The 13,913-nt window shown below is 38.5% G+C and overlaps 1 protein-coding gene across 7 annotated transcripts in view; it reads right to left on the reverse strand.

Annotated features, from left to right (window-relative positions):
• The window catches only part of ctdp1 (CTD (carboxy-terminal domain, RNA polymerase II, polypeptide A) phosphatase, subunit 1), a 63,193-nt gene that overhangs the window by 34,167 nt on the left and 15,113 nt on the right, over positions 1-13,913 (reverse strand). For 6 of the 7 annotated variants that reach the window (XM_046417284.1, XM_046417285.1, XM_046417286.1 and 3 more), the window contains 2 exons: positions 13,601-13,831; positions 11,087-11,240 (listed from right to left, as the gene is read on the reverse strand). In XM_046417284.1, the coding sequence (XP_046273240.1) occupies positions 11,087-11,240; positions 13,601-13,831 (385 nt within the window). Of the gene's footprint in view, positions 1-6,493; positions 6,840-11,086; positions 11,241-13,600; positions 13,832-13,913 lie in introns of those variants that run through there. The other variant, XM_046417289.1, reaches the window with a different exon arrangement.

Here is a 13,913-nt window from a genome sequence, read left to right on the forward strand (position 1 = left end):
ATTGGTCAGGTGAATTAATTTACTCTGACTTTAAGAGAAAAGCATGACAGTTTAGATTGTTAAGAATACTTGAATGAACAAACGACAACAAAATATATGCAGAAATAGGAAGAGGAAAGTAAGTGGTTTGGAGCATTGGGAAAAGCAGTAAAAATAAACTTAAAAAAATAATTTAAAAAATGAACACAACATGTGGCCACCGCATCCCTGTCTGCTTCTGATCACAACCTGTTAAAAATCAATCTGCAGTTCACTATGTCAGGAAAGACCTTATGACCTCAGCAGAAATGGAAGCAGGAACATAATAACCCCACAAAGCGCCTGAGCAAACTTTCCACAGCAAAGACAGTTTACTGTCAGGCTACTGGTCTCATCACAGCAAGCCTCAAACGGAGTGTAGCACAAGTGTAATTTGTGTTTGGTTAAGCACTTCAGCTGCTACACTATTGCATTTGCTGCTGTTTGTAACTACTTTGTGTTTCATTGTTTATATCTGCTTACAAAAACTGCATAAGAAGTAGAGGACTGAAGAGGTAACATGAAATAGTTTTACACCTTGACAGGTTGGAGCCTTGAACTCTGTTGATGTTTGCAATTTGATCCTGATTTATTATTGTACCCGTTTCAAATAGATGTGGTTGGAGATCATCAGAAAGGTGCTTAATCACACCCAACAGTGATGTTACTGGGTACTAATACAGATACATCTTTGGGAAATATATATTTCAGGTGTAATTTGAGTTTCTAGTTAGCATCTGCTAACTAACATCTGCTATACTGGAGCCAGCCAACAGGGGGCAACTGAAATGTTTTGGTTTCAACTGCGGTGAGCTGTCATGTCATCAATCTTTATATAAAGTCAATGACTGAAATTAACATAACTCAAACACATTTTCATCAAAACTAGGTCAAAATAAAATGCCACAATTAACAAGATTATGAATGATCAAAATCTATGAGAAATGAGAAGGTAAAGCCAGGTAAAGTCATATATACACTAAACACTAGTCACATACACTAAACACTGTAAAACTTCACCTTGCAATGAAGTTATACTTTCTTTAAGCCACGCAAAGGAGCTTTTATTTATTTATTTTTTTTTAAAGAGTACAGGTTCACACCAGGTCTTACTTTAACAGAAAAATATAAATGTCTCAGTACATTTACATAACTCAGAAGAGACACGGTATACCCGCCAGTAAAATCAGCAGAGGTAGGTAAAGAAACCCAGAGAGAAAGCATGACACATTTCTATAAAGCCAGTCAGTCAGAGCTCATTGTCCTGACCAACTTCACTTTGCACCAGGTTATTGTACAAGACTGAAAACTGCACAGGAAGAAAATTACAGAGCCAATTCCCACTGAAAGGGGTTTATATCAAGTTTCAATCCATGACAAAATTATTGACTAGAACTGTGAAAGGCTGTCAGAAATAGACTTCCCACAATCATGGAAAACCTGTAAAAGTAAGGGACTAAAATTCATTCAAAGTTTTGTTCTGTGAAATTAACAACTGTTAGATTATTGCACTGTGGATAACCTTCCACATAATGTAAAATAAAAAGGAATTTTTTTGTTGTAGCTGTTGAAGTGGCGATAAGAGATGTGTTGTCCACTCTATTTTCTCATTTCCTCTCTGTGTTCCATCTCTCTCCACGTATGCCACATAGCTGAAATGATGTTTAAAAAGAGTTTGAATCTGACATGTTTGGATGAGGCCAAACCAAAGGACTTGTAATATTTCATCATGATCCAGATTACTATACATGTCCAAATGTGAAGACCGTGACCAACCACTTTTAAACTTCATAAAACCACAGAGAGATCAGGAAGTGGACCAGTGTCTGCCCCTGACCAAAGCAAGGCTGCTTCATAATAACAGAATCCATTGCTACCATGACTGCACAGAACTTACAGCAGCCCTTTTTGAGTTGACAAAACATTAAGAATATATTTATCTTTGCTTGAAAGAAATGTCAAAACAAAAAAAAAAATCATAAAGTGTGTGCCGGTGAGGTGTTTATCAAATGTATCACAAATGCAATGATAACACAAGTTCAGTTTTCCTTGCTTGAAAGGTAACATCTGTTTATAAAAACAGACTTTTACAGACTTGCATTCAGAATCGTGCTACTAGCATCAAATTCAGAATAACTCATTATTTACAGAAAAATAAATGGAATACATGAGGTCCAAACATTTTCTACTGCACTGTTTTCAATAGGGTATATGTAAGAAAGAGCAGATTGGCAGATTATTGCCACATTGTTTTTGTTGTGATGCACCCTATACCAAGTAGAACATGAACAGAGCTGCATGATACAGTTTTGTTCTTGTAGGCTGTGAATGTTCATGGAAATTTTATCACGGTTCTATGAAAAGTCATAGAAAGTTTCAAACCAAAACCAAAAGAAATGTTAAGAATTAAAAAGTGGTGGGACCAAGGAAACACAAAGACCACCACCAACTCCTGCTCATTACTGCATTCACCTGGTCACAAAATCCCTATTCTGAGTACCATTCTGATGGGAACAAACAAACAAAGATTCACATTTTTATTCCTCTGCCAACTCCTACAAGAAGGAAGCACTCAACCATCTTTTCAGAGCAAGAATTCTTAAGCGACTCTGCAAAAAGAAAGATACTGCCTTCTTTTCATATGAGAAAGACGTGCTGCACTACAGCTGAGGTTAGTCAAGGGTAGTTACATAAGGCAGAACTGAAAACATTACTTGGCAACGGAACAGCCTCAACCATGAAATACTTCAGAGTTCATTCAGAGACTTCAGACTTTTTATATCAATGATGTACTTTTCTGAATCTGTACAACTCAGAAAAAAATTCCTGATTAATTTAGCAGAATGGATGAGGAAGCACCAAAACTGGACATCCTGCCACAGTCAGGCAACTGCAGATACTACTGTCAGACAGCCAAGCACTGTGTCCACATGGAAAGTAGAGGGAATACTCATAGCACTTCAGTTTCAGGGACAGACAATAAAGTCTGCTTTGGATGATGGAGTGGCTTGTCTGGGAGCAGTAATTTGCTGGTAGTGTGAACATGATGGTTGACTGTGCCTGACCGTGTAGAATCTTGTAACTCACTGCTGTTTAAACTGTAGCTGTAAAGCTCAATGGTCCTGAAATTTTTATTTTGTTTGTTATTTCAGTACAATGGACAGCACCGCACACTTGTGCCTGTGGCAGCAGACTGATGATTTCACTACCATGTTTAATTGATAGGTTGCCTAAAATCTACTCATCTTGTTCTTGTGCTTATATGTCGTTCTAACCTCTCCACAGTGTGACAAAATGTTCCAAATGAATGAGATTCATAGACCTTCCAGCCATTTCTGCAATGCAAGTGTCGCGATTGATATGTCGCGATTGATAAAGTTATTAGTTACACCTGAGTTGATCAAGTGGAGAATGTCTTATGTATAGCTGCAGTGGTAAGAGTTAGCAAATTCAAATTCAAAATTGCATTGGTCTGAATGTGATGCACATTTTTTAATCACTGCTGTTTAGGCTAAACAAATAATTCAGAAAATAAAGTGATGAACTGATAATCAGTTAATCAATACATTCAGTTCTATTCGGTTGTGTATAACTTAGTTAGTTAATCAACTAACAGTTTCAAGCTCCAAATGACAGCTTAGAGTCTCATTTAAAAAGTTGAACTTGGTCAGGTGACGACTGCTTTCAAGCACTGTTTCGCCGAAGTGTGCTGGGTCAAAACAGTGACGGAAAATAAACATCACCATTTCAGTCAGACATCGTACAGTTTAAATGACATGACATGGTCAATCTGCTCTGCAAGGCCTATAAAAAGTGTCCGTTGCCATGTATAATCTCCGTGCCCTTCACATCAAACAAATGCAATTATTGCCCTAGCATTTCTACAATCCATAGCCTTTACACCTTATCAGAGCCTGGGCCTTTGAGCTGATACCGTCTGTGAAATGTCAAGTTGACAAGCTGGTGCTCATAGGCCATGGGAGGGTGGTCGGCTGAGAATGAGCTTCACATAAGAGAAAACATGGAACTGCATTGCAAAGAGAGAAAATGAATACATGAGGTTTAAATCACCAGACACATTGTCATCAGCCTTTAAAAACCATGAGTTATTTCATATCTGTGGAATCTCCATTGGGACTGCTGCAACTCTTCTCACTAAAGCTGTAATTAGTCTGCTGCCCGAGAGCAATAAAGGCTTTCGTGTCCTGCATACCGGATTTTTTGAATCTTTTGGGACATATTAGTCATGGCAGGGTGCAACACCAGCCAAAACACTGTCCTGGGAACCAACTTGTCTGGACCAAAAGATATGACTGATCCTGTCTGACTGTGAAGTCTACAGTTTTCAGTGATCTAGTCATACTGCAAAATTACTTGTTATAGACTAGCCAAAGGCCAGGAAGAAAAAGAAAAAAACTATACATTTGTTTGCAAAACACTAATGTACTGTACTATGTTAGGTGCATTAAACATACGCAATGCTGTACATGTCTTAATAACACAACAAACATTCCCTAATAAGCCTCTGTATTCTGCAGACTCATGAAGAAGTTTGCCCTCCCCCCAGTAACTCCCAAGGATTGTATCTCACCAAGGATGTGAGAGATCAATACCTGCAAGCAGAGAGAGAGCGCGGAGATCTTTTTGACTGATGACTGTGTAAGATCTCCCATGATCCCAGGCTTAACGAGCCACGTCTCTGAGGGCCACTGAGGCGTCTCACACATCACACGAACACTGACCTGTGTCTAAATCCTCACCTGCATAAAGATCATTCACGTCTCTCTTTACTCACGTAGCCTAAACTTCTCAGGATTTCATTTCATTTCACAAGCCCAAACAGGTGAAAGGCATTGACACCATAAATGAAGGCTGTTGTAATATTAATCCAAATCTAGTCAATTTTATATTCATATTCAGCTTTATTAAGAGAGTGACTAGTAAAAATGTGTGTTTAAATGTCTTATTTTAAAACTGAAATGGTGCAAGAACTAAACATAGAATTAACATGTACAAATGAACGATTAAATGCTTAGTTAATTACATAGGTTTATTACATGTTTAAAAGAACAGGGAGTGAACACTAGAGCATTTATATGCATTTATAGAGCATTTATAAGACCTCCCTTTGACATGGGGGTCAGTAGATAATGACTGAATTATCATTGCCTGGGGTTGAGTCATGCATTGAGTTCTGTACTTCATACATGACAAAATTTCATTAAACAATGATGTTCTGCTCAATTATGCTTTATTATGCTGTCCATAGAGGAACTGAGTGCTTACTGAAATCATACTGTTCTTGTAAACATACACATGTAATGTAATATAGTATTTCTTCTATTATATCTTCCACTGCAGGAAGTACCAGTGGATTTGACTGGGAAACTCTTAGTGCTGCTCTTAACAATACTGAACAACAGGTTTAAATGATTGCATCATGAGAGGAACTGTTTGCTGTAGTTATCTTTGGCTGTTGTTCAGCTATCCGTAAACTTGGTTGTTTTATATCTGATCGACATTTACTAACTTTTAGTGACTTTCTGTTCTGTGACTATACAATCACTAGTTTATCCAACAGTGTGGTTCACAGCCTAACAAGAGTTATTCCTCACATTTAAAATCTACCCACGTTTGGCGCTTGACAGGTGCTAAGTTCGTCCATACATTTGGGTGCATTCAGTCTGTGTATACTGTGTAACATTTATACTGTCCACCCCTAATTCCAATGACTCAGAATGAGTAATGTACTAATAAGTAAAATAGTCCTAGAGCAAACTACTAGACAGGGCAACCTTGCCTCCTAATATCTTACAAAGAGCTGATAGTCCATGTGACGCATTATCGTGTTACTGAAAGCAGCAGATGAAAAAGAATCCAGCCAAACCCAGTCATCACACAGCTAACAAGGGAACATTGGTTTCAAACAAAGGTCAACCAATTGGTACACTGCTGTGATTCTTTCCTGGGCATCTCTGCACATGTTGCTCCAGTTAAACTGACACATACCACCATGTAAGCATTGGTGACATTTAAATGTGAAGCTGTCTACCTGAGTCAGATGTCTACTCTGTTCCAGCCAATTAAGACTGGTTCTTTCACCTGTGCCCTGAACATCTAAAGTGTTTAAGAACGCCACAGACTGCCCTTTTGCAAAGGCAGACCGAGGAGGATGACATTTGAAATACAGTGCCTCTACAAAAGGCCTTTCTTTAAAATCATGCTAGCAGGTGCCTCTTTGCCTATAGACTTATAGTGATAATAATAATAATAATAATAATCATGATCTTATTTATACAGCACCTTTCTTAACAAGGTCTACGGTGCTTTCACAAGAAGAAAAAAATAAAACATGGCTTAGCCACTTATATTCCTTTATCTATACAATGGACCTATGTATGTACACAAACTTAGCCTCTTTCAAAAAAAAAATATATATAATTTTTAACTGACTGATTTGAGACATTTTTAAGTGTAACAATTAGACCTCTGCGATCAAGTTTTTTTTCCCCATTTCTGCACAGCTCTGGTGGTTTTCCATTATTTTCAAATTTAATGTATTTTTCAAATGTAATCTTTTCAGAAGTATCTATCCATCTATCTTTTTCCCTTTGACTGAGGGAGTTGTTGAGTCCGTTCATGTCATGTGTTGACAGTATCGGTGCCAACACATGACGCGTGGACAGAGGGAAGCAGAGTCTGGTAAAATAAATTAAATGTATAACCTCTGGTTTCAAGACTCACTTTTGTCAGTGTCAGTCAGGTTCATTTGGGTCAGTACATGCCAAGTTTGGGTTTCACTTCCAGGCTGATGCAGAACTCTAGTAGAAACACATTTACATTAAAATGAGAGCCTGAAAATATGCCTAACATTTTCATGTTATACACAGCGCTATACAACACTGAAAGTATGTTTAAGCCTTCAAAATGAAAGGTGAGCTTTTCTCTGGACAGTGCTCTTTCTTCTGCAAATCTTCTGCACTCCCGGGTGAACTTCACTGAGCTTTATGCTCAAGCGTTCTAAATGTCACATTTACACAATAAGTGCTGGTGTTTTGGGAACAATCCTGCACACTGAATGCCTCATTAACAAATTCACACTATAGCTATGATAGTGGTATATTAGCAAGAGGATGGTCTTTCACTGCGATTGAAAATTAATGTTTGGTCCATGATGCCATTATTGCACAGTGGTAGTGATTAATAAAAACATTAAGCGCAGTGCTTTAGTATTAAATGTTTTGGTCTTTGTGTTTTCTGGGAGATAAATGAACCTCATGAGATTGGCTTAAAACACATAGGAAAAGTGAGGACAAATCAATTTGAGATTCATTTTTATTAGTGGAAGAAAACTTCTGAAAAACCCAAACTCAAAAATGAGCCAAAGCTGGACATTTCCTAAACATATTGTCAACATTTCAAGCTAGGATTCATGTACCCTTTCCAAAAAAACACAGTCTCTCCTTGTAAATAACCCCATATTCTCCAATAACTATCTCTAACCACCTCAGCTCAGACACAATCATAAAAAAGGCCTGACCCGGCTGCTGACATTATGTACCATTTCCAGATTAATAATAGAAATGCAATTTCCAGGTTGCTTCCTGCTGCAGTCATCATGATGCCTAATAGGCACAAACACGGACGTGATCTTTGAAAATATGTCCTGGTTTTGCTGTAGCTGTTGCGTAAGCTCTACTAAGTACAATTACCTTTGGGATGACGGTTTCATCTCCCCTTGAGAAAGGCAGAATGATTGGGTTCAAATGGCATAAAGGCTTTTGTACCAGTTATCAGAAAGAAATACTAATTTTAGATTTAAAAGTCTAAGTCTCTCCAATCTAGCAACTGACCAGTTATAGCTTAGCGCCTGAAACTAAGCATGGCAGGCCTGTCAAGCTTTATGTGTCTCAGCCTGCTGAACTGGTGTGCATGCAGCCTGATAAGCCTCACTGAGCATTTAAAGAGTTTGAGTGGTGGCGCTTTGCTGACCTTTGCTTGCTGACCACTACATGAACTGAAACATTAACCGATTACTTGTGTTTCTACATTTCCACAATAGCAAACTGAGATTAAGTCATAGATTAAAAAAAAATGTCAAAATGCAGCAACATGCATAGGCAGCTACTAAGTAGACCAACAACAGCACTGCCTGTGTGTGCACCTCCATCTGCTAGCAACATTAGCACTGTATCTAAAGCGCTGCCGTTTAGTAATGTTACAGTGCCCCTGGAAGGCTCAAGACCCTTGTTTTCACACTGTAATGTGAATATGCCTTAAAGGAATAGTGTCGCTTTTTTAAGTAGGGTTGAATGAAGTACTTAATAATAGAATTAATAATAGACAATATTATTAAGTAATATTATGTATGCAGCCATCAAGCAAAAAATCTAGATGCTAGAGAGAGCAAACACCAACTGATGGAGCTAACATTAGTTCAATTAGCTAGCTACCTACTGTTAGTAACATTTGTAATTTTTAAATGGTAAATATGTTCCTTTTATTAATGTGAAGTGCATACATGCCATGCTAGAAGAGTAAGCTTGACAAGTTTGGCAGAACAGAAGTGTAAATTCAGAGCTGATATTTGTTGAATTTCAAAAATCAAAAAGACACGTAAGAGGTACAAGCTTAAGTATTAGAAAAATCATTCTGTAATTTACAACTTAACATATGTAAAATCAGTCTTACGAGATCTCGACCTTGGTGAACACCAACTCACTTCACAGTCATCAACAACTGTCAAGGCACTGATTAATCACTCGACTTCTCTATTCTCGGTAAATCATTTTTATAGGATATGTAATGCAGCCTTGCATCTTCTACAGAAAATCTACTCTCAGAAAGCACTTCTGAGACTGAGCTTTTGCCTGCAGCTACACGGTTACTTAACCTCAGAATTCAACTGAAGTAATAATTGGGCTCGACTGTTTGCATCCAAGCATCAGGAGTTGGTTCGTCAGTTAAAGTATGACCAATTACATTGACAACCAAATCATTCAATTAAAACTAACTAAACAAATTCCACTTTCCTTGCAGGGTCTTTAACATGCGTTAGCTCTACAGGTTTAAGGATTGATAGCAATGAAGCTACTTTGTCTACTTTGAATTATTTGTCTACTTAAAATTAAAAAGAGAAAAAAGTAAAAAAAAAAAAAAAAAAAAAAGAAGAAGAAGAAAAAAATTCCTTTAAATTCATTGTCTCTCACCTAAATTCATTGTGTGCATAATATAAAAGGCAAAGACGCTCTTGGTAAACTTTTTCTGCCTCCGCTTCACTGGATTTAACAGTTTACAGCACATTAGCTCCATCCATCAATAGTCAATAATCATTACTCCTCTATGCAGTGAACGTATTCATCCTGAACCACTGGGTTCAATACATGTAAATAAATAAAAAAGGACAATAAAATTATTTATCTTGGAAAAAAAAAGCTGGGCATACATTGCTGTAACAACACAATAATTCACACAGAGTGAGAGAGGAGGCTGCATTAGAGCCAAAGCACCACAATTAAATTATTTTATCGGCAATCTGACCAAGAAAAAACACACTGATACCCAAAATCAGCCTGTCCCTAGAGTAAATGCCATCATTTTCTTTTTCTTGGCTGCTTGCCATTATCTGCCAGGTGCTAGATCTGTTTAGGAAGGAGGTGTGGTTTGGATGAAAACAGTGATGCAGACTTGCCACGACAATTTCAAAATAAAGGCATATCTTCAAGATGATGATATGAATCAGTGCTCCATATTGGATTGTGGAACACTGAACTCACATATTGATCCAGATAGATGGATTGTTATACCCCTACCAAAAGGCTCAATAGAGTTAAGGGTGACAGGACTGCAGAGTTAGATAATAGTCCCCTGTAGGTTTGTTACGCTGAGCGACCCCATTGTCATTTCATTAGTAGTTCACAAAATATTATCTATATTTGTACAGCTTGAAGAAGGCTTAATCAGTAGCTATATCTGTAGTACATCAGATTAAGAATGACATGTGCTACTACATATGTTCTTTATAGTCAATAATTTTGCATGCACTTTCTTTTTCAGGTTTTTTTAAGAGAAAATCAAAAGTAACTGAGTGGTAACCAAAGCACTCTGGTGGGATACTCCGATTACAAGAAAGACTTATAAAATAATTAACACTAGCCAAAACGTGACCTCTCTTCAAACATGGCTTGTCACAAGCCAGGCCCCATGTGAACACGCAACAAAGCTCTTTCTTTAGAATAATCACCTGCTGACAGGCTCTTGACAGATTTCAGGGATCCACTTTGCACATTTCCCCTGCTGAAGCGTTAGCAGAATTCAGACTCCATTAAAGAGTATTATCCACGCAGGAGGTGCCGAGCTCTCAGACATTAGCAATCATGTCACCTGCCTTGCAAGGAAGGCAAAAAATACAGAAAATGCCAAATAGGCGGTGCGCTGCAAATGTATGGAAGAGGAAGTAATAAAGGGAGTGTTGCTCTGTTAAGTTGCATTGCTGCTTATAGATCTTAAAGTGCATTATTTCTGTCATTAACATTCACCAAAGATGTCTACTATACCGATACTCCTAACTATTGAATTGTATTAAATTGTGAATTCACAATATAATTCATGCCTCCACACCATTTTACCCAACACAGAGAGATCCGATCTTTCAAACCGACTGCTGCTAACCTATCCATAAGACGCACTGACAAGTGACAAGACTTGATTGTGTGGCAAACTGCGATCAGGCGCTGCGTGGCAGTAAACCTAACACATCACCACAAAACAGAAGGAGGCCACAAAACCTTGCAGCCTGAACACACAAATAACTATAATGCTCACCATATTGCATACAAGCGGCTGAATAGCAACTGACCACTAGTGGTTTGTACAATGAAAGACTTTCATTGTGGAGTAAGTATGGTTGGTGCCCCTCTCTCAGTTTTTCTTATGGACAACCATGTAATATTTGTGGGAAAATTACAACGAGCAAATCTATGTGTAACAGACTCATTAACATGAAAGATTTCTAAGTCGGTCTGGATGTTCCTACTCCTACAACAGTAACGACCCTCCCACCACTTACCTCCTTGTCCATGCTCTCTAGATCCTCCTTGCAAAGCGTGTACAGAGGCATCGTCTCTGACATGCTCGGCTGTCTTTTCCGACGGGATGGTCCCGGCTGCTCATCATCTTGGCTGGGCCCTGTCGAGTCATCTTGCCGACTCTTCGAAATTCCCCTGTGGTACAATAACAGACGAGCATGAGCAAAAACTCTATGAAATGATACTGCTTTAGTGCAGATAAAAAGGTGGACTGGCTAGCTAGTTAGCTAAACAGACAGAAAGATGGAAAACAATTTAGAAGGTGAACAAAGTCTGTATTTTGTCTGTATTCTGTATTTAATGGAGGGTCCGTTGTCTTGGTTCTTTAGTAAAGCACAAAAGGCACTGTATGAACAAAGTTACTTATTCACTGAGTATATGCTGTGTTTTCAAATCATATCAAAATTTCAATGCGGGTCATTTTGTGCAACTTATTCATGTCAACTAAATTAAATGGATTAAACTGCCAAATGTTTGAGTCAATAAAGAAACTTGTTTATATATCTGAAAATCCATACTTCCTTACAGTCTTACATAGGTAGTCATTTATTTTTTCACTGTCAAGATGACAGCTGAGATGTTTCTTTTTTCTGCTTGTAAATGTATTCTTGTGTTACAGTAATGTTCACAGGAACAGCGAGGGAACAGCATTCATTTCCCAGCACATACAGTAATCAGCACATTCTTCACAACACAGACAATTTGCGAATGTAAAGTACAAGGCGAAAGAATGAAGGTTGAGGCGGGAAGTCAACAATGAGAAGTACACAGGCTTTCTTTAATGAGGGCCCTTTACATTTAAATCTCATGCAAGAGGGAAGAGGAAGTTTCCATGCTTCCACTTGGCTGTGCTTAATTGAACAGATCTCCTTTGATGATTAAATCCAAGTTCATGCAGTCCCCTGAAAACTCCACAGTCCCTCTAATACATGAATTATGTGGGCCAATTTTATGCCTGTGGTTATTAATTAGAGTATCATCGTAGGCATTTCAAAACATTTAAAGCCACCATGACTGTCCAGTAAAGAGATGACAGAGTTTTGAAAAAACACCCACACACACACACTCCCAGTAACAAACATACAGCGGACGCACTCTTCATTAGCATAAGTGGCTGACAGATGAATGACAAATGGAGTGAAAGTTCACAGAGGTGACTTTGAGGAACTGTGAAGCTCTTCTTGCACCTGTCACATCATTCTAGTGAAAGTGAAGGAGAAAATTAAAGAAAGACTGGAAAATCAAACATTTAAAGGACTGGATGAGTAGAAGACATTTTAAAGGTTAGAAGTTCACCCTATTTGAGACTCCCTAGTAGTACAAAACAGCCTGGATTTTACTGTGCCTCTATTGACGACCAAACATGCAGATAAAAAATAACATAACACAAGCTTGGAGGCTCTGGGAGTTACACCACACACTCTGGTTGACGGGTTTCCCCCCGGCCACCAAATGCTATAAACACTCCATATAATAAAAGCTTTGTTGGGGGGTTTACTGTGCCTCACTTGATAGCTGAAGATGCAGCATGTCTCCACTGAGACTAATTCCTGCCAATTCAAAATAGAGTAGTACCACACCCACAGCTGTTTTAGTTTACAGAGGGATAGAAATTAGGCCCAAAGGACAAATCCATACATTTAAGATCTGTTATGAGGGACTCTACAGTCAATGCTGAGCAGAGAAATGTAAGAGAAAAACTAAGTTCTGCATGATACCCATGGGTTGCCTTGGAAGCAGTGAAAGGACACCTATACCATTTCTGTCAAGATCAAGATGTAGAAAATGAAGATGAGATGATATTAATTTTACAATTTTTTGGACAATAGAAAATTAACTGTAAATATTCCAAGAGATAAGCAGTTTACTCAGACTGAGCAACACAACTCCGCCTGTGAAAACTGCTATATGCACCAAACTAACGACCAGTCATCAACCAGCGTCCATCGGTAGGCGAGCACTAGTTTTTGCGGCTTTTCGGCTAATTGAACATATGAAAGGGCAAGGGAGAACTTGCAGGTGGGAGAAATCACTCATTGGTTGTTCAGATGAATCGCAGCGCATGAGAAGAGAAACGGAAATGAGGAAAGTAAACAAATGACTAAAGTTAAGAGGGCACACACAAAAGACTTGTCTCATTTTTCATCAATATTTACAATATGCAAATATTTTTGGAAATGCTTTAATGAAGCAACTGAAAACAAACTGAAACCCTCCAAGCAGTAAGCGAGAGTGGTGTGAAAATGGTATCATAGCAAAAGTTTATTTATCCACAGTCCTAGGTCCTCTAGTTTCCCGATTTGGCAGTGATAACACAAATCAAGACAACCCAAAACCGTCTCTTCCAGGTAGTCAGAAATGACTATGAGCGCAGTCATTTAAAAGTAAAATGAGATAAATTATGTGCTTTATCATCAACAACACCAACATTGAAATAAATGGCGTGGCATTTCGTTTAATATCACTGCTTCTATATTTTATTATTATGCTGTTACCTGAGACCAGACTGCTCTCTTTGATCAGAGAGCAACAAAGACCCTGATGCCTGGATGTAGGGCAGGGGCCTTGACACCTGAGGGCCCCTGCGGATCAGCTTCCCTGTGATGGGGTCGTAGGTTCGAACCTCAGGCGCTGGAGGTGGAGGTTTGTGGTGGATGGCAGCTGGGTGGAAAATGTGTTTTTGCACCGAGCCCAGATTGTCAAGGAATGCTGCCGGACTGTTGCTCCTTAAACAGACACAAAAAAGAGCTCAGATTTGGAATTATCTCCAGGAAAGATTTCTGTGTATTGCAGCTGATGCGGTTATTA

Source organism: Scatophagus argus, chromosome 17 (genome assembly GCF_020382885.2).
Source record: "Scatophagus argus isolate fScaArg1 chromosome 17, fScaArg1.pri, whole genome shotgun sequence".
In the NCBI taxonomy this organism is placed as follows: domain Eukaryota; kingdom Metazoa; phylum Chordata; class Actinopteri; family Scatophagidae; genus Scatophagus; species Scatophagus argus.